The sequence below is a fragment of the Aotus nancymaae genome, unplaced genomic scaffold (genome assembly GCF_030222135.1).
Source record: "Aotus nancymaae isolate 86718 unplaced genomic scaffold, 86718_ANA_hifiasm-v0.15.2.pri h1tg000048l, whole genome shotgun sequence".
Classification (NCBI taxonomy): domain Eukaryota; kingdom Metazoa; phylum Chordata; class Mammalia; order Primates; family Aotidae; genus Aotus; species Aotus nancymaae.
This window is the reverse complement of record NW_026988462.1, coordinates 1254012-1275932: the sequence shown is the minus strand read 5'-3', so window position 1 is coordinate 1275932 and position 21921 is coordinate 1254012. Positions and strand designations below refer to the sequence as shown.

General features: G+C 42.2%; 1 protein-coding gene across 3 annotated transcripts in view; it reads left to right on the top strand.

The window, feature by feature from the left end:
* CLYBL (citramalyl-CoA lyase) overlaps nucleotides 1-21921 on the top strand; it is a 277851-nt gene that overhangs the window by 143524 nt on the left and 112406 nt on the right. For all 3 annotated transcript variants that reach the window (XM_012440962.2, XM_064362176.1, XM_064362177.1), the window contains exon 2: nucleotides 18372-18558. In XM_012440962.2, the coding sequence (XP_012296385.1) occupies nucleotides 18372-18558 (187 nt within the window). The remainder of the gene's footprint in view (nucleotides 1-18371; nucleotides 18559-21921) is intronic.

Sequence of the window (21921 nt, the reverse complement as noted above, 5' to 3'; positions counted from 1 at the left end):
GATCTGCTCACCTTGGCCTCCCAAAGTGCTAGGATTATAGGTGTGAGTCACCACACTTGGCCCCTTTTTTTTTTTCTTTCTTTTTTGGTATTATTAGTAGAGACACCTGGCTAATTTAAAAAAAAAAAAGTTTCCTAGAGGCAGGGCCTCCATGTGTTGCCCAGGCTGATTTCGAACTCCTGACCTCGTGATCCACCTGCCTGGGCCTCCCATAGTGCTGGGATTCCAGGTGTGAGCCACCACGCCCAGCCTAGATGATCTCTTTTAGCTCAGCTTAGATGATCTCTTTTAAGTAGATGCTCATCGTTATGGTTTCTACCCTCCCGTTCTTTCTGGGCCACAGGGGGCCCAGGAGGAAGTATATAAACCATGTCATGGCAGCCTTCTTTGTGGGCACCAGTGAAGTTGCTCATGCGTCTTGGCCCTTGGTGACTGGCCTCTGAAACTACATCAGTGGACTTGTGGTCTGTCCTTGGGGTACAGGAAATGCATGAGGTTTGCCCCAGTGGGTGTGGTCATGGCCCTGCAGACTGGGCAGCTCCTGCCTCTGCTCTCACTCCTGGACTCTGGCAGCTCTCTTGCAGGGACACTGCCGAAGGGGTCAGTCAAAACTTCCAGATTCTTCTGTCCTCATGGAATGAATAGCATGCTGCTGTTGCCTTTCTCTGCCTGAGCAATCCATACTGCTGTGTCTGGTCTCTTCAGTGCCCTGTGTTGATGCAGAGCTCACATGAAGTCTTCCAGAGTGTGAGTGGGAAGCTGGCGTGATCCTTTCCTGCGTTTAGCTACCCTCTCAGCTGGGACGTTCCCCTTACCTCTAGCACTGTCACTGTCCTGCCTGTTCCTGGGATGGGGGAGTGGCCAGACAGAACCTTCAGCCCTGTCTCATTACTTGGGCTCTCCCCACCAAACCGCAGTCAGCATCTGAAGGGCTTTGCCTTGCCCGAGACAAGGACTTTCCTTCAAATCGCCCATTCCTTTCTCATCTGCCTCCTATGAGTTCCATGTTCAGATCCTGAAGCTGCTGGAAATTAGAAGACTTTTTCTCCATTATCAAAGGCAAGTTTATTATCTCACTGTGGACTTGATCCAAGAAGCTAGCGTGAAGCTCCTCGTTCAGCAGGGACTTCCAGGTGTTCATCCTACTCTTACCCCTGCACCTCTACAGTGATGGCCATGGATCCAGTGGGTGGGAATGTGGAGCAGCGCGATTTCCAGACAAAGGAAACTTCCACTCATCTCAAAATTATCATTCCCACCGCTTGATCAGTGGAAGGCTGTGTAGTTGGGACCCATCTCCCCTGCCTAAAGATAGCAGGGTTAAATTCTTGTTACTGTTATTGTCCAACAACCCCAAGTCCTTATTGGGATCATTATGATACTTTGGTTGTGCTTACAACCCTTAGTGCAATGATGCTCATCTTTGGCTGCACTTTGGAGTCTTTCTGGAAGCTTTGAAGAAGTGCTGAGACCTGGGACTCACCATAGACTGATTTAATTGGTTTGGAATGTGGCCTGGTTTCTTAGCTCCTAATGCAAGCTTGTCCAACCTGTGGTCTGCGGGCTACATGTGGCCCAGGACAGCTTTGAATGTGGCCCAACACACATTTGTAAACGTTCCTAAAACATTATGAGAGGGTTTTTTTTTTTTTTTTAAAGCTCTTTGGCTAGTGATAGTGTTAGTGTATTTTATGTGTGGCCAAGACAATTATTCCAGTGTTGCCCAGGGAAGCCAAAAGATTAGACACCCCTGCCCTAAAGCTTTCCACGTGATTATAATGTATGAACAAAGCAGAGATCCTTGAACTAGCGATCAGCTAAGTAAAGCCATTCACTTGGGTTTAGAAGTCATGTACTAAATTGCATCCTCAAATGGACATTAGCTTATTTGATTATTACTGCTATTTTGAATTACTGCAGTTTGAGTGTTTTTTTGTTTGTTGGTTTGTTTGTTTTCAGACAGGGTTTTACTCTGTCACCCAGGCTGGATTGCAGTGACACGGTCATAGCTGACTGCAGCCTTGGCCTCCTGGACTCAGGCAGTCTTTCCACCTCAGCCTCAGGAGTAGTGGGGACCCTAAGCTTGCACCACCACACCCAGCCAATTAAAAAAAAAAAACATTTCGTAGAGGCAGGGCCTCCATATGTTGCCCAGGCTGGTTTCGAACTCCTAAGCTCAAGTGATCCTCCTGCCTTGACCTCCCAAAGTGCTGGGATTATAGGCATGAGCCACCATGCCTGGCCAAACGTTACATATTTTTTTATCGAAAGACTTTTCTCTAAATATAGATTTTTTTCAAGTTTGCTGAAACTTAATTTTCATTGCTTCACCACATCTACTTGTACATCATGGTAGCATTTGACTCCCTTAAGAGAAATTAGTATTGAAGCAAAATTTCTTGCATTAAGGCAGCAGCTACATTGGCCTTAGCTAGTGCAGCTGTCCTCCAGCTCGGCTGTACATTAGAATCACCTTGGCAACTTTTAGTTATGTTATTTTTGTTTTTATTTACTTATTTGTTTTGAATGGAGTTTTGCTCTTGTTGCTCAGGCTGGAGTGCAATGGCCCAATCTCGGTTCACTGCAACCTCTGCCTCCTGGGTTCAAGCCATTCTCCTGCCTTGGCCGCCATTGTTGCTGGGATTACAGGTGCCTGCCGCTATGCCTGGTTAATTTCCTGTATTTTTAGTAGAGTCAGGGTTTCACCATGTTGACCAGGCTGGTCTCAAACTCCTGACCTCAGGTGGTCCACCGTCCTCGGCCTCCCAAAGTGCTGGGATTAGAGGCGTGAGCCACTGTGCCTGGCCACCTTGGCAACTTTTAAATGTTCCAAAGCCTAGATTTTATCCCAAACCAATTACATCAAACTTTCTGTGGCTGGGGCTCTGCCATCAGCATATTTGAAAATTCCCCAGGGACTCCAATATTCCACCAAGTTTGAGAATGGATAACCTAGGGACGTTTATGTGATATGTGTCACCTGGAAAGCTTGTCAATACGCAGATTCTTGAAGAAGGACTGGGATGGGTTCCAAATCCTGCATATCTAACTAGCTCACATGATGGCAATAAGAGAGCAGTGGTGCTGGCCTGCAGCAGCACCTCACTTAAGTGGCAGGACATAGAAAGCTTAAAAAGCCTGGGCCCTATTACTAGTGAATTTAATTTGATGGCATGAGTAGGGTCCAGAATTTGACAATTTTAAACAGCTCCTCAGGTGACTGTTATGTTGAATCCCTGGTTGGGAACCCCTGTCGTGCTAGGGGTCAGCTATGCCTCTTGTTATATAAATGGTTAATGGCATCAGGTGAAGGAGGAAAGGGAGAAGACAGAAACAAGGCCAGGAGGGGCTCCCCTCTGGGATGGCATATCTAAAAAGGTCCCTCTGTAGAGAGAACTCACCATAAGGCTACCAGATTTTTCCAACGCATCTTAAGCCCCTACTTTGCATATTGTTTGAATACAGTTACATGTTGACTATCTAGAGGCTCTAATTCCAAATATGTAAGATAAGATAAAGTAAGCTCCATCTTGTCACCTACTGCAATTGTCTTCATACGCTGTAGACAGTGCTGAACACAATTCAAGCACAGAACAGATTTTGGAACAGCTGGGGATGGGGGAAGGAGAGGACTAACCAGCAGGAAGGGAGGAGGGAGGCATGGTAAAGCCCTCCTTCTCCTCTGGAACGATGACTGCCACGACTGGGCTACTGCCACCTGCCCAGTGACAGCACCCCCTCCAGACCACAGAGTCTGCAACAGAACCTGAAGCCCCGATCCCCGCTATATGTTTCTTCTTTATATTATTTCAAACAGTTTTGTTGCCTTTTATCTTTTCCCCTAGAGCATGCTCAGTGCCGGCCTTGTGCTGTCCTGCCTCTGACTCACAGGCTGTTCTTCGGGGTGGCCCTGTCTGGACCTCTGGGCATACCCTTTTGTGTGCCACCTCCCCACCGTGCTTAGCACAGTGCAGCTCAGGCCACTGCATACAGTTGTGCAGGATGTGCCCTAGAGAGGGCACCTGGTGAGGGGCACGAGAAGGGCTGGGCCGGTCATGCTCTATGCTGTGCCGCAGCAGGTGCCAGAGCTGCCTTTCTGCTCTTCCATTCACTGGAAGGCACCAAGGGGCACCTTTTCCCAGTTCACACATAAGTGCTGCCTTGTGTGTTAGAGGAGGCCCAGAGCAGGTCACCACATGGTGCTTACTAAGTGCTCACTGAATGAATGAATGCCTGAACAAAAGAACAAAATAGAACCAATAAAGATAAATAAGAAGATTCCATGGTCATTAGGTCAGGTTAAGGAGGCCCTAAACTAGAAAATGTAAATATATTATGGAAAGCAGGGGATAAACAGAGGAAAAGCAACAGGTGGTGGATTGGATTAAGGTCTAAGGATGGCAAAAAAGAGAGGGAATAAAAATTATCTCCTACCTTAGTCACCACTGACACTTGACTCTTCCACAAGAAGAACAGGGACAGTGGGGGTGCAGATGAGTTCTACGCACCCAAGTCTGGCGAGGTGGCCTTTGGTGAGGTGACAAGTTAACAGGAGTGATGCACCTCTAATGTCAGGCCCTGAAACAAGCAGTGTGGAGCAAGGTGAGACCACCCCCACCCCTCAGATTGCTCACGCTCTAGATAAGGATACCAGACACAGAATTTCTGGTGCTGGGCTGTGTCGACCAGCAGCACACGTGGGTGACAAGTGGCAGCTAATAATATTATAGTAGCTGAATCTACCTACTACTTGTTTTACTCTTTACGGTGAGCTTTCATTTGTGAGGAGTAGCTATTATGTTGCTTCTCATTGAAGAAGAAATTGATGCTTCCTACCCCATCTCCTGACTGCCAGTCAAAACATTAGGTTGAATCATATAAAATTACCATTTTGTAGGTCAAAAATGGTCAAATACCAGCAGTTTCATATAGTTCAGCTTAATACATTCCACTATTTTTGCTGTTTGAGATCTTTTAAATGTTTTTGTTGGTTCATTTTAAGCCAATTATAAAAGGAGATTTCTGATTACTTGTTCAATCTCCTTACTAGTTAAAGTCTATTCAGATTTGCTATTTATCTAGGTTATTCAGATTTTGTTTCTTCACAATTTAGTCTTGATTTGGGGTTTCTAGGAATTTGTCCATTTCATCTACGTTATTCAATTTGTTGGCATACAGTTGTTCATAGTACTGTCTAATGATCGTTTATTTCCATAATCAGTAGTAATTTTAGTCTTTCTTAGCCCATCTAGCTAAAAGTTTGTCAATTTTGTTGATCTTTTCAGAAAGTCAACTCTTCATTTCACTGATTTTGTCTGTTGCTTTTCTATTCTTGACTTTATTATCACTGCTCTTTTTTTTTTTTTTTTTTGAGACAGGGTTTCACCATGTTGGTGAGGCTGGTCTCAAACTTGTGACCTTGTGATCCACCTGCCTCAGCCTCCCAAAGTACTGGGATTACAGGCATGAGCAACCATGCCTGGCCTATCACTGCTCTTACATAGCGTTTATAATCACCTATGCATTTACCTTTACTAAAATGTTTATTTCTTCATATGGGTTCAAGTTACTGTCCGGTATCCTTTCATTTCAACTTTTCATATACCTTTGGGCCTTCATTTCACTCTGTACCTAAGCATTTCTTGCAGGACAGATCTATTGGTGACAAACTCCCTTGGCTTTTTAAAATCTGGAAATATCTGAATTTCTCCCTCACTTTGAAGGACAGTTTTTTTTTTTTTTTTTTTTTTTTTGAGACGGAGTTTCGCTCTTGTTACCCAGGCTGGAGTGCAATGGCACGATCTCGGCTCACCGCAACCTCCGCCTCCTGGGTTCAGGCAATTCTCCTGCCTCAGCCTCCTGAGTAGCTGGGATTACAGGCACGCACCACCATGCCCAGTTAATTTTTTGTATTAGTAGAGACGGGGTTTCACCATGTTGACCAGGATGGTCTCGATCTCTTGACCTCGTGATCCACCCGCCTCGGCCTCCCAAAGTGCTGGGATTACAGGCTTGAGCCACCGTGCCCGGCCGTTGAAGGACAGTTTTTCCAGATATAGGATTCCTGGTTGACAGGTCTTTTCATTTTAGTACTTTGAATATATTGACCCATTGCCTTTTGGCTTCCAAGGTTTCTGATGAAAAATCTGCTGATAATCTTACTGAAGAGACCTTGTATGTGATGATCTGCATCTCTCTTGCTATTCTGAAAATTCTTTCCCTTTTTATTGGTAATAGTTTTAGGGTACATGTGATAATTTAATACAGTCATATAATTTGTAAAGATCAAATCACCATACTCAGGATATCCATCACTTTAAATATTTGTCTATTCTTTATGCTAGAACCATTTCAGTTCTTCTCTTCTAGCTATTTGGAAATATACAATAGATTATTGTAAATGACAGTCACCCTATTAATCTGTTTAACACTAGGTCTTATTTCTTTATCAAACCATTTATTTATACCCATAATCAATTCTCTTCATACCCACTTTTCCTCTATCCTTCTCAGCCTCTGGTAACCATTAATATTCTCTATCTTCACAAGATTTGTATTTTTAGCTCCCACATATGAGTGACAACATACAATATTTGTCTTTCAGTGCTTGGCTTATTTCACTTAACAACATGATCTCCAGTACCACCCATGCTGCTGCAAATGACAGGATTTCATTCTTTTTTATGGCTGAATTTTACACACACACACACACACATAACAGTTTCTTTTTCTTTCTTTTTTCTTTTTTTTTTTTTTGAGATGGGGTCTCACTTTGTCACCCAGGCTGGAGTGCAATGGCACAATCTCAGTTCACTGCAACCTCTGCCACCCTGTTTCAAGTGATTCTCCTGCCTCCGCCTCCTGAGTAGCTGGGATTACAGGCGCCTGCCGCCACAGCTGGCTAATAACAGTTTCTTTATCCATTGATAGACACTTTGATTGGTTCCATATTTTGGCTACTATGAATAGTGTAGCAGTGAACATAGGCATGAACATATTCATTTTGATACATTGATTTCCTTTCTTTTGGATTTATACCCAGTAGTGGAATTGCTGGATCACATGGTAGTCCTGTTTTTAGTTTCTTTGAGGAACCTCAGTACTGTTCTCCATAGTGGCTGTATTAATTTACATTTTCATCAACAGTGTACAAGGGTTCCTTTTTCTCCACGTCCTCACCAGCACTTGTTATTGGCCATCTTTTGGAGATAAAAGCTGTTTCAGCCAGAGTGAGATGATACCTCATTGTAGTTTTGATTTGCATTCCTCTGATGATTAGTGATGTTACCATTTTTTCATATATTCGATGGCCATTTGTATGTCTTCATTTCAGAGATGTCTGTTCAGACCTTTTGTCTATTTTTAAATTGGATTTTTTGTTTTTGTTTTTTGCTGCTGAGTTGTTTGAGCTCCTTATAAATTCTGGTTACTAATTTCTTGTCAGATGGGTAGTTTCTAAATATTTTCTCACATTCAGCAGATTGTATTTTTTTTTTTACTGTTTCCTTTGCTGTGGAGAATTTTTTTTTTTAGCTTGATGTAATCCCGTTCGTCTTTTTTGCTTTGGTTGCCTGTGCTTTTTGGGGTTTTACACAAAAATTTTTGTGGCCAGACTAATGTCCTGGAGCATTTCCCCAATGTTTTTTTCTAGTAGTTTCAAAGTTTCAGTTCTTAGAGTTAAGTCTTTGATCCCTTTTTACTTGATTTTTGTATATGGTGAGAGATGGGGTGTAGTTCCATTCTTCCAAATGTATTTATCCAGTTTCCCCAGCACCACTGAAGAGATTGTTCTTTCCTCACTACATGTTTGTGGAGCCTTTGTCAAAGATGAGTTGCTCATAAATGCATGGATTTATATTTGAGTTCTCTATTCTGTTCCACTGGTCTATGTGTCTGTGTCTGTTTTTATGCTGGTACCATGCTGATTTGGTTGTGATAACTTTTTGCCACCGCACCCAGCAAATTTGGTAAATTTTGAAGTCAGGTAGTGTGATGTTTCCAGCTTTATTTGTTTTGCTCAGGATTGCTTAGCCTATTCAGAGTCTTTTGTCGTTTCATATAAATTTTAGAACTTTTTTCCCATTCTGTGAAAAATATCATTGGTATTTTGATAGGGATTGCCTTGAATTTGTAAATTGCTTTGAGTAGTATTGTCATTTTTATGATATTAAAGCTGTGAGCCTAGATTAGAATATTTTTCCTTTTTTTGTGTGTGTCCTCTTCAATTTCTTTTATTTGTGTTTTATAGTTTTCCTTGTAGAGATCTTTTACTTCTTTTGTTAAATTTGGGTGCTAGGTTTTTTAATATTATTTATAGCTATTATAAATGGAATTGCCTTCTTGATATCTTTTTCATACTGTTCACAGCTGGTGTATATAAATGCTGCTGATTTTTGTATGTTGATTTTGTATTCTGCAACATTACTGAATTAGTTTATCTGTTCTAACATTATTTGGTGGAATCTCTAAGTTTTTCTAAGTATAAGATTATGTTATCTGTGAACAAGGCTAATTTGACTTCTTCCTTTCCAATTTGGATACCCTTTATTTTTTTCTCTTGCCTAATTGCTCTGGCCAGGATCTGCCAGTATTATATTGAATAAAAGTGTCAAAAGTGGGCATCCCTGTCTTGTTCCAGACCTTAAAGTCCTCAATTTCTCCCTATTCAGGATGATGTTAGCTATAGGTTTGTTATATCTGATCCCTATTATTTTGAGGTATCGTCTTCCTATACCCAGTTTGATGAGGGTTTTATGATTCAACATCATAAAGGGATGTTGAATTTTATCAAATGCTTTTTGGCATCCATTGAAATAATCGTATAGTCTTTGTTCTTGGTTCTGTTAATTTCTGTTAATGTGATGTATCACATTTATTTAATGCTTTTTGGCATCCATTGAAATAATCATATAGTCTTTGTTCTTGGTTCTGTTAATTTCTGTTAATGTGATGTATCACATTTATTTATTTGCATATGTTGAACCATCCTTGTATCCCTGGGATGAATCTCACTTGATGATGGTGAATTTTTTTTTTTTTTAAGATGGGGCTTCACCATGATGGCTAGGCTGGTCTTGAACTTCTGACCTCAGGTGATCTACCCACCTCGGCCTCCCAAAGTGCTAGGATTACAGGCATAAGCCACTACACCTGGCAATTTTTTTTTTTTTTTTAAATAAGAGTTTTGCTCTTGTTATCTGGGCTGGCGTGCAATGGCACAATCTCAGCTCATTGCAACCTCTGCCTCCCGGGTCCAAGCTGTTCTCTTGCTTCAGCCTCCCAAGTAGCTAGGATTGCAGGCATACACTACCATGCCCAGCTAATTTTTGTATTTTCAGTAGATATAGGGGTTTCACCATGTTGGCCAGGCTGGTCCCAAACTTGTGACCTTGTGATCCACCCGCCTCAGCCTCCCAAAGTGCTGGGATTACAGGCATGAGCCACCGTACCTGGCCGATCATGGTGAATTATCTTTTTAATGTGTTGTTGAAGTTGGCTAGTATTTTGATGAGAATTTTTACATTTGTGTTCATCAGTGATATTGGCTGTTAGTTTTTCTTTTTTTGTTATGTTGTTCTCTGGTTTGTCAGGGTAATGCTGGCCTTATAGAATTAGCTTGAGAGTATTCATTCCTCTTTAAAAAAATCTTTTTTTTTTTTTGTTTTTAGAGACAGGGTCTTGCTCTGCCACTCAGGCTAGAGTGCAGTGGTGTGATCACAACTCACTGCAGACTTGACCTCCCAGGCTCAAGGGATTCTCTGCCTCCGCCACCCAAGTAGCTAGTACTATAGATATGTACCACCATGCCTGGCTAATCTGTTTTTTAGAGGCATGGCTTTACCATGGTGCCCAACCTGGCTCTTCACTTTTTTTTGAAGAATTTGCATAAAATTGGTACTCGTTATTTAAATGTTTGGTAGAATTCGGCAGTAAAGCCATCAGGACACCTGGGCATTTCTTTCATGGGAGATTTTATTATGACTTCAATATCATTACTTTTTAATGGTTTATTGACTCTTCCTATTCATGGTTCAATCTTGGTGAGTGTATATGCCTAGGAATTTATCCATTTCTTCTAGATTTTCCAGTTTGTTGGCATATATTTGTTTATAATAGTCTCTAATGATTCTTGGTATTTCTGTGGTCTCACTTGTTATGTCTCCTATTTAATTTCTGATGTTATTTATTTGGGTCTTCCCTCATTTTTCTTAGTCTAACCAAGGGCTTGTCAAATTTTGCATATCTTATCTTTTTTTTTGGGGGGGGGGGTGGGGGACAGTGTTTCATTCTGTCGCCCAGGCTGGAGTGCAGTACAACGATCATGGGTCACTGCAACCTGAACTCCTGGGCTGAAGCAATCCTCCTGCCTCAGCCTCCTTAGTATCTGGGTACTACAGGCATGCACCACCATGCCTGGCTATTTTCTTTTCTTCTTCTTCTTTTTTTTTTAGAGATGGGGTCTCATGGGTCTTACTATGTTGTCCAGGCTGGTCTTGAACTCTTGCCTCAGGCAATCCTGTTGCCTCGACCTCCCAAAGTGCTAAAATTACAGGTGTGAGCCACCATGCCCAGCCCTTGTATTTGTATTTAATTTTACCAGTGGGTTTTATACCTTCAAATGTTTTTCTTTTCTTTTTTGCGCTTTAGTGTTTTTTTCTTTCAGATCGAATAACTCAATATTTAGTATTTCATGTAAGACAAGTGAGGGTGGTGAATTCTCTCAGGTTTTGTTTGCCTGGGAAAAACAGATTCGAAGGATAACTTTGCTAGATACAGTATTTTTGGATGGCAGTTGTTTTTTTTCCAGCACTTTAAAAATGTTATTCTACTGCTTCCCCCTGGCCTGTGTGATGCCCATTGAGAACTGCCAGACATGTGTGAGTGCCTTTATATGTTATTTGCTGATTTTTCTCTTGCTGCTTTTAGGATTCTGTTTGTTCTTGACTTTTGAGAGTCTGATTATTATATGTCTTGAGGTGGTCTTATTTGGGTCAAATCTGTTTGGTGTTCTCTAACTTTCCTATCTTTCTCAAGTTTTGGAAATATTTTTTTCTTTCTCTCTGTCTCTCTCTCTCTTTTTTTCTTTTGAATAAGCTTTCTACCCCTTGCTCTTGCTCAGCTCCCAATTGAACATCGATAATTCTTAATTCTTAAATTTTGTCTTTTTTTTTCTTTTCTCTCTCTCTCTGTCACCCAGGCTGGAATGCAGTGGTGCAATCACAACTTACTGCAGCCTTGACCTCCTAGGCTCAAGCAGTCCTCCCATCTCAGCCTCCTGAGTGGCTGGGACAACAGGCATATGCCACCACACCTGGCTAATTTTTTGTATTTTTTTCTAGAGATGGGGTTTTGCCATGTTGCCCAGACTGATCTCGAACTCCTGGGCTCAAGCAATCCACCCACCTCTGCCTTTTGAAGTACAGGTTACAGGCATGAGCCACTGTGCCCAGTCGAGTCTTTTTTTTTTTTTTTTAAAGACAGGTTTCATTCTGTCACTTGGGCTGGAGTGCAGTGGTGTGATCACAGCTTACTGCAGTCTCGAACTCCTGGGTTCAGGCAGTCCTCCCATCTCAGCCTCCTGCATAGCTGAGACTACAGGTATGCACCACGAGGCCCTGCTAGTGTTTTCATTTTTTGTAGAGATAGGGTCTCACTGTGTTGCCCAGGCTAGTCTCGAAGTCCTGCCTTCAAGTGATCCTCCTGCTTCAGCCTCCCAAAGTGCTAGAATTACAGGCATAAGCCAACTCTTGGTAAATTTGGTCTTCTGAGGTAATTTTGTATACCTTGTAGGCAATCTTTGTTGATTTCCTTTTTTATAAAGATTTTTTTCTCCTTTATGTATTTTCAAATAGCCTATCTTCAAGCTCAATGATTCTTACCTCTGCTTGATCCATTCTTCTGTGGAAAGCCTCTAAGGAATTTTTCAGTTCAGCTAATATATTTAACAGTTCTAAGATTTCTGTTTGCTTTCTTTTTATTATTTCAACCTCTTTGCTACATTTATCTGATAAATTTCTGAACTGCTTTTCTGTGTTATCTTAAAGATCACTGAGTTTCCTTCAAACTTCTATTCTGAATTCTTGGTTAGAGAGCTTACATATCATCCTCTCATTTAGAGTCAGTTACTGGTTCCTTGCTCTGTCCATTTGGGGAGATCATGCTTCCCTATTTGCTATTGTTTCCTGTTGATGTATATGTCTTTGCACTGAAGCATTAGTCATTTAATTCAGTCTTCTCTGGCTGGCTTGTTTTTGTATTTTATTGCATACATTTGCTTAGAGGCTTTCTGCTGCTGGGTCACTGCTTCCTTTTCAGCTCTAGGTGGAGCCTTAAACCCAGGTTCACCTCAGCTCTTAGTAAACTATCAGAAACGCTGCTCTTCCTGAATGGGGGAGGTCCCTAGGGGGGTTTCCTGGCAGTGTGGCAAGGCTGACTAGGGGTCTATGCTCAGGGGATCTGTGGGACAAACGTCCTACAGCGTGGTACTGCTGAATAGCCACTCTGATTTGGCATCTCCTTTTGCTTAGTTACAGAACAGATTCCAGAGCCGGGGATAGTAGTCCCACTTCCCTGCTTTGTCTCTGCCTGTCTTCAGGACTGTTTCTCCCTTCAGGCACTTGTGATGCTTCCCATGAATTAAGGCAGGGCAGGTCTCCTGCCAGGGAACACAAGATGGTGGAGAAGCTGAATGTCCACCTCAATTTCACTTTTTCCAGTGTAGAAACAGTGAGTTGGAGGAAATGCTTTTGCATGCCTGGTGATTGGCATAATGTGGGGAGTGTTGTTATATAGAAATCCAATTGTCTTACCATCTGCTCAGGGTTTTTTCTGGGGTCCTGAGAACTGTCTCATCTTCATATTTGAGTTCTAAGATACTTCTGGTGATAATTCCAGCACTGTATATTTGTTTTCACTTTTCTGTTGGGGAGGGGTGGGTACTAAGCCAGCTAACTTCTTTGCCACCATTTCAGAACTGAAAGTCTTTCACTTTTGAAAGTTTGATTTTTTTTTTTTTTTTGAGACGGAGTCTCGCTCTTGTTACCCAGGCTGGAGTGCAATGGCGCGATCTCGGCTCACCGCAACCTCCGCCTCCTGGGTTCAGGCAATTCTCCTGCCTCAGCCTCCTGAGTAGCTGGGATTACAGGCACGCGCCACCGTGCCCAGCTAATTTTTTGTATTAGTAGAGACGGGGTTTCACCATGTTGACCAGGATGGTCTCAATCTCTTGACCTCGTGATCCACCCGCCTCGGCCTCCCAAAGTGCTGGGATTACAGGCTTGAGCCACCGCGCCCGGCCTGAAAGTTTGATTTTAATGTGTCTAGGTGTGGGTGTCCTTGAGTTCATCTTATTTGGAGTTCATTTAACTTCTTGGATGTTTAAGTCTTTCACCAAATTAGGAGAGTTTTCAGCCATTATCTGTTCAAAATACTCTCGCTACCCTTTTCTCTCTCCTTATCCTTCTGGAATTCCCACAGTATGTGCGTGTGTTGCTTGATGGTGTCCCACAGGTCCTTTAGGCTCTGTTCACTTCTCGGTCTTTTTTCTAATCCTCAGACTTGATAATGTCCATTGTCCTCTCTTCAACTTTGCTAATTCTTTCTTCTGCCTGCTAAATCTGTCTTTGAATCCCTCTAGTGAATTTTTCATTTCAGTTATTGTGCTTTCCAGTTCTGGGATTGTGGTATCTTTTTAAGTTTTCTGTCTGTTTACTGATATTTCCATTTTTTTCATACATCATTATCTTGATGTTCTTCACATCTTCCTTTAGTTCTTAGAGCATCTTTAAGACAGTTTTTTAAAGTCTTTGCCATCAGGTCTCCTTCAGGGACCATTTCTGTTGACTTATTTTTCTTCCTTTGACTGGGCCATATTTTCCTCTTTCTTCATATGTCTTGTGTTTTTTTTATTGTTGTTAAAAAGTAGAAGTTTGGGGCCGGGCGCGGTGGCTCACTCCTATAATCCCAGCACTTTGGGAGGCCGAGGCGGGTGATCACGAGGTCAAGAGATCGAGAACATCCTGGTCAACATGGTGAAACCCCGTCTCTACTAAAAATACAAAAATTAGCTGGGCATGGTGGCGCATGCCTGTAGTCCCAGCTACTCAGGAGGCTAAGGCATGAGAATTGCTGAACCCAGGAGGCGGAGGTTGCGGTGAGCCAAGATCGTGCCATTGCACTCCAGCCTGGGTAACAAGAGCAAAACTCCGTCTCAAAAAAAAAAAAAAGTGGAAGTTTGAATCAAACAGTGTGGTATCTGGAAATCAGATTCTCTGCCTCCGCTGGGCTCACTGTTTTTGTTTACTTATTTGATGGTTGTAAACTGTGTAGGCTAAGGATAAGCCTGAGGTATAAATGTAAGGTCTTTTCTAGTCTTTTCTTTTTCTTTCTTTACTTTTTTTTTTTTTTGAGACCGAGTCTCGCTCTGTCACCCAAGCTGGAGTGCAAATGGCTATATCTCAGCTCACTGCAACCTCTGCTTCCTGAGTTCAAGCAATTCTATTGCCTCAGCCTCCTGAGTAGCTGGTATTACAGGCATGTGCCACCACGCCCAGCTAATTTTTGTACTTTTAGTAGAGACTGGGTTTCACCATGTTGTTCTGGCCTGTCTTGAACTCCTGACCTCATGATCTGCCCTTGGCCTCCTAAAGTGCTGGGATTACAGGTATGAGCCACCACACCCAGCCTCTCTGTCTCTCTCTCTTTTTTTTTTTTTTTTAAGACAGAATCTCACTCTGTCGCCCAGGCTGGAAGGCAGTGGCGTGATCTCAGCTCACTGCAACCTCCACCTCCCAGGTTCAAGCAATTCTCTTGTCTCAGCCACCCAAGTAGCTGGGATTACAGGCATGGGCCACCACACCCGGTTAATTTTTTGTATTTTTAGTAGAGCTATTGCTTCACTATGTTGGTTAGGGTGGTCTCAAATTCCAACCTCAGGTGATCCACCTGCCCTGCCTAGGCCTCCCAAAGTGCTGGGATCTCAGGCATGAGCCACCACGCCCAGCTTCTCGGATCTTTTCTGAGCCTTTCTCTGGGCATGCATGGTCATTTCTGTTTTTCCCTATATATGTGTTTGTTTTTGAATGTTCAGTCTTTAATGTCTGGCTTTGAAAAGAGAAAAAAGCAAAAAATTAATGGGGGTGGTGCTGGCCTTTAAATTACCTGGAGGTCACTTCAGCCCAAGCGGAGAGGGCCTTGCCACATTGGAGGCAGGTGTAATAACAATGGCTCTCAGCCTCTTTATCTGCACGTCTGTGATCAGAACCAGCAATCAGTGATCAGAGCACAGATCCTTGATATTCGGAGGGTCAGGGTCTTTGTTTTTGTCCCCCCTGGCTCCCTCAAGCTACGTGTGGGTTGCTCCAGGAACATGGGCACAGCTGCCTGCTATATGACTGAGAGGAGGAGGATGGGTAGCTGCTACTCTGCTAAGAGCTAATTTTAGTTGACTAAAATTAGTTAATTTTAACTAAAATTAGTAAATTTAGTTAATTTTAGTCGACTAAAATTAACCACTATTTAATATCCAAGCCTTCCCCTAGAAGTTGCAAGCCTTTAATAGATTCCAGAATAGTTTCAAAATAGTTACAGGAGAAAGATTTTGCTAATGCAGTTGTTGTCTGGGTGGGGAAGATTGCTGGTGCTTTGTACTCCATCCTCTTCCCCCTCTCTTAGGTTTTCACATGTGTGGTTACATTAAATCCTGATGAGCAGAGATTTTGCTCCAAGCATTTCTTGGTATTTTTAGGGAAATGTATATGTTACACATTCTAGTCTCCAGTGTGAATGATAAGTAAAATGTGGTTGCTGCTGTTACATCATTATGTTTTCTCCCTGCTTTTAGATAAACCAGATATTTTCAATCAGTGAAAAACAATGACAGATATTTCAGGCACTCTTCAATTAGCTGGCCATAATATGTTTTATATTAAACGATATGTTTCATAAGTCATGTACATTTTTAAAATCCATCTCTATCTCACCATACGTCACATGATACATGCGGCAAAATAAGACACAGATTCAAGTTTTAGAGTTCCTTAAGGTAAAGTTGGCTACAAGAGGGATTGAGGGCCCCCACACAAACTTGCAAGACCCCTAAAGACAGTGATTTTTCTTTTCTTTTTCTGTTTTTTTTTTTTGAGACGGAGTTTTGCTCTTGTTACCCAGGCTGGAGTGCAATGGCGCGATCTCGGCTCACCGCAACCTCCGCCTCCTGGGTTCAGGCAATTCTCCTGCCTCAGCCTCCTGAGTAGCTGGGATTACAGGCACGCGCCACCGTGCCCAGCTAATTTTTTGTATTTTTAGTAGAGATGTGGTTTCACCATGTTGACCAGGATGTTCTCTATCTCTTGACCTCGTGATCCACCCGCCTCGGCCTCCCAAAGTGCTGGGATTACAGGCGTGAGCCACCGCGCCCGGCCCAAGACAGTGATTTTTCTTGAGATACATTAAGTCACAAGCACACTAATTATAGTGAAATCTTACAACTGTGCAAAATATTTGATAGTGTGAACTACTGCTGTCCAGAGTTTTCACGAAGACTATAGCTGACATATTTTTTTAAAGATCATGCCATTTATCTAATGAGAGTAAAACATCAGTTTGCTGGGGTTTTAACTTTTCTTAACTGACAATCTCTTTTATTTTTTATTTTATTTTCTGAGACAATGTCTTGGTCTGTTGCCCAGGCTGGAGTGCAGTGGTATGATCAGGGCTCACTGCAGCCTCATTGACCTCCTGGGCTCAATCAATCCCGAGTAGCTGGGACTACAAGAACATGCTACTACGCCCGGCTAATTTTTGCTTTTTGGTTTTTTTTCCTGATAGTGATGAGATTTTACCATGTTGCCCAGGCTGGTCTCAAACTCTGGACTCAAGTGATCTGCCTGCTTCGGCTTCCCAAACTATTGGAATTGACAGTCTTCATGACATAGAACTTCATCTATTATGGGCAGGGCTGGCTTCATGGATGTGTAATTTGTGCTCTTAGAAATGCCTAGTGCTTGATTTAATATTCTTCTGTTGCTATTGTGAAATTTCTAATAAATTATAAACAAAGAACTCTGCATTTTCATCTTCATCGGGGCCTGCAAATTGTCTATCTGGTTCTGATTATGGGAGCTGATTTCATCTTCCTTTACCGTATCGTATGAACTAAAGCATGGTTTTCACAGGATAAACCGTGGACCAGGCAAGGGCAGCGATAAGCCAAAGGAGCTTCTGGCCAACACCTTTTATTTCTACCAGAGACTGAACTTGGTATGATAGGAAAGGGAAAGAAAGAGCATAGTTGAGAAGCAGGCAGGGGCTACTGACAGCTAGAGATTCTCCATTAACAACAACAGCAGCTGCTGGTACTCCTGCTACGCCCACCACCATTTCAAGTAGCTAAAATATCTGCCAGGCTCTGGCTAAGTGCTTCATGTTCATTATTTCCTTTAACTTAATCTTCTCAACATCCTACAAAATGAGTATTATTTTTATAGATGAAGAATCTGAAGTTACCAGTAATTAAGTTGCCTACAATTACAGAGGCTTTCACTGTCCTTTCTACTCACTTAAAAATAACTAGGCTCTCTTGTCTGTTGTTAAGATGGAATGTGAATCACTGATTTACTACTTTAAAAGATGTGTTGGTAGGGCAAGGGCCATAGACTAACGCTTCTTTAGTATTTTTTTTTGTCTACATTTTTACTTTTATGTGTAATTGTAGATAGTATTGTTGTTTTTGAATAGACGTTTTCTTCCCTTTTTCTCCACGGATGCTAGCTAGAGAGTGTAACAATACTGGAAGTGTTTTCCAAGAAGAAATATGTACACCCTCCTCTTCCTCTCAGAAGACGTCAGTAAACAGTCCTACCTATTTTTTAAACCTCAGCCAAATAACATTTAGTTCATTGATTATTGCTATTTTTGTTTTCTTAGTTTTGATATGTGATTATATTCTGCCATAATTTTAAAACACTACCGAGTGGGCATGGTGGCTCAGGCCTATAATCCCAGCACTTCAGGAGGCCAAAGCAAGTAGATACCTTGAGCCCAGGAGTTCAAGACCATCGTGGACAACATGGCAAAATCCTGTCTCTACAAAAAATACAAAAATTAGCCTGGCGTGGTGGTGCACACCTGTAGTCCCAGGTACTGGGAAGGCTGAGGTGCAAGGTTCACCTGAGCCTGGAAGTGGAGGTTGCAGTGAGCCGATATCACACCACTGCACTTCAAACTGGGTGACAGAGCAAGACCCTTTCTCCAAAAAAAAAAAAAAGATTATCCATGGGATCTATTTTCATTTTGCATGAAAATAAAGTTTTTCACAAGTTTATAAATACAGAAATCTCATTCTGGACTAACCCCAGTCATGTGTCTTGCAGGAGAGCGTCTCTAGCAGCTGATGTCCCCAGGTTTGGATATAGTTCCTCATCCAGTCACAAGTACGTCCCCCGGAGGGCAGTGCTTTATGTACCTGGAAATGATGAAAAGAAAATAAAGAAGATTCCATCCCTGAATGTAGATTGTGCAGTGCTCGACTGTGAGGATGGTGTGGCTGCAAACAAAAAGGTAATGGCATGATTTTAGTATGAGAAAAAGAAAGGGATTCAAATTTGCTTCTCTTCCGAATAGTGACACTGCCCGCTGTTTGGAAAGATTCTACCGTACTCATCTTTTGCTGATTAATAACAGTTCTTTGGCCTACATTTATATAGGTTCCAAATGTATGTTTCTTTTCTCTGAGAGAAAGGAAGAATCCCACCAAAATATATCTTAAAATCATGACCTTCTGTATATATGAAACTATGTGTATGTGTGTATAGATAGACAATCAATTTTGGCCATGATATTTGCTGGTCTAAGTAAATGAATGGCATCAGGGGTCCCGAAACATGGACCAGTCCAGGCCACAGTGCAGGGCTGCTGAAAACTGGGCCAGACAGCAGGAGATGAGCAGTGGGCGAGCAAGCATTATGACCTAAGCTCTGCCTCCTGTCAGATCAGCAGTGGCATTTGATTCTCAAGGAGCACGACCCTGTTGTGAACTATGCATATGAAGGTTCTAGGTTGCACTCTCCTTATAAGAATCTAACTAATGCCTGATAATCTGAGGTGGAACAGTTTAATCTGAAACCATTGCGCTGCCCCACCTCCCAAGGAATAATTGTCTTCCATAAAACAGGTCCCTGGTGCACAAAAGGTTGGGGAGCGCTGAATTACATAATTCTAAAATTGTGGTGTAAGATTTTCAGACTGATAAAATGCAACTTGGAAGTTATTCTTCTTACCATCAGGTATACTGAGTAGTGGTCTTCTCTCTTCAGGATAAGTGTCAAGAGAATAAAACATAGTTTTCCATGGATAAATCACCATTTTCTCTACTTAATTTAAGGGAAATGACACATAGAACCTTAGTGGTTGGTTGTAGCTTCTGGCTTATTTCCTCATGGCCTGACCAAAGAGATGAGCCTTAGAAAATATCCAATTTGTAGGCCGGACAAGGTGGCTCATGCCTGTAATCCAAGCCCTTTGGGAGGCCAAGATGGGAGCATTGCTTGAGCTCAGGAGTTTGAGATGAGTCTGGGCAACATAGCAAAACCCTGTTTATATATATTAAAAAAAAAAGTCAGGCATGGTGGCATGTACCTGTAGTCCCAGCTTATCAGGAGGCTGAGGTGGTAGGATCACTTGAACCCAAGAGTTTGAGGCTGCAGGGAACCATGATCATGCCACTGCACTCCAGCTTGGGCAACAGAGTGAGACCCTGTCTCCAAAAAAGTTTAAAAAAACCAAAATAACCAATTTGTAAACAGGTACAAAAGACTCTTACTGCATGATTGTATAGTAGTTGCTTTTTGATTTTTTTGCTCAACTTTGTTTTCTGTTTTTCTAATGAACATGGATTCATTCAACAATTAGTTGAGACATATAAATCATTATAACAATAACTTATATTTGCATGGAAATTTTTTTGTTTTTTGAGATGGAGTTTTGCTCTTCTTGCCCAGTCTGAAGTGTAATGGTGCGATCTCGGCTCACCACAACCTCCGCCTCCTGGGTTCAAGCAATTCTCCTGCCTCAGCCTCTCGAGAAGCTGGAATTACAGGCATGCGCCACCACGCCCAGCTAATTTTGTATTTTTAGTAGAGACAGGGTTTCTCCATGTTGGTTAGGCTGGTCTTGAACTCCCAACCTCAGGTGATCTGCCCACCTCAGCCTCCCAAAGTGCTGGGATTACAGACGTGAGCCACCGCACCCAGCTTGCATGGAACTTTTAAAGTTAAAAACATGAGTTCCCTTGATCTTTATCTATCCAGGCCCTAGACCATGAGGTTGGGCTGGGAATGGGTTATGGGAGAGGGGGGATGAGCGAGCTGGCTCTCTGGATTTATGCCTACTTGGAAGTTTCTCGCCCCAGATGACCTGAAACAACGTGGCTGTACTATACAGTTTTCTGGATTAGTTACTTTTTCTGGAGTTTCTAGCAAATATTTGCCTTAATTTTAAAGAAAAAATTTAATTTCCAGCATCTTCCTAAGGGTCAAACTAAGGCTTTCTGAGTATTTGGAAAAGGATTAGAATGAGCATGTGGAATCTAAAACATCTACTCAACATCTTTGGCATGTGCAAGGAAAATACTACTAATCTTTCTCCCAGAGATGAAAGTAAATAGGCCTTTTTCTGAAGGCGATGATGTAACTCCAGTATGCTCCTTCCCATACCTCATGTAGTGCGCTCCAAGATTAGATGCTAAATTGTAATTCCAGTTCTGTGTGACCCAGGGCAATTCACTGTACTTCTTTGCCTCAATTTCTTATCTATACTGTAGGGATGACAATATCTTCTTTTGTCAGGGGCAGGGATTATTATGAGAAAAAAGTTGATAAAGTATCTGGGAGTAACTTGATCTCTTATAGGAAATAGATTCGATAAATTCTGTAGTAATCATGATTACAAGGGAATCCATTTTAGCAGTGAGCCGTTGGGTGCCCTGATAAACTTCTAATTATAGTTCTTCACAAGTCTTAAGGCTGTCCTCCAATACCCACCTGAGGATGTTTTCTGCCACCCAAACAAGCTGGAAATGTAGTCTGTTCCTGCTTTACATTTCCTTATTGTTTATGGGTTCTGAAGCTATCTTTATCGCCATAATAGTAGCAGCTGAGCTACCACTTAGGAGAAACAGAAGGAGGAGAAGGCAGAGAAGAAGAAGAGTTAATGATGGACAAACTGGGCTGCTGTCTTGGAGTACATATGTCCACACAGCATCTTTATTAGGACATTTTCATTCTCCTAATGCAGCTGGACATTGCATTATGTGCTAGACACACTGTTTTATGTACACTAAGCTTAGAGTCAGCTAAAATTTCATTAAAAATTTTTTTTTGGTCTTTCTTTTGCCCAGGCTGGGGTACAATAGTGTTATTATAACTCACTGCAGCCTCAAACTCCTGGGCTCAAGCAGTCTTTTCACCTCAACTTCCTGAGCAGCTAGGACTATAGGCACCCACCACCATCCCAGCTAATTGTTTTATTTTTTGTAGAGATGGGATCTTGCTGTGTTGTTCAGGCTGGTCTTGAACTACTGGGCTCAAGTGATCCTCCTGCCTTGGCCTCTCCAAGTGCTGGGTTTACAGGCATAAGCCACAATGCCCAGTCAAAATTCTCTTTCTTATCCATAGAAACTTCTGGCAAACCAGGCTGGTATTTAAAAAAAATAATAATAATCTTGGCCAGGCATAGTGGCTCACGTCAGTATTCCTGGCACTCTGGGAGGCTGAGGCAGGCAGATCACTTCAGTCTAGGAATTCAAGACCACCTTGGGCAACGTGGCAAAACCTTGTCTCTACTAAAAATACAAAAAAAAAAAAAAGCAGGTCGTGGTGGCACACACCTGTAATCCCACCTACTTGGGAGACTGAGGCACGAGAA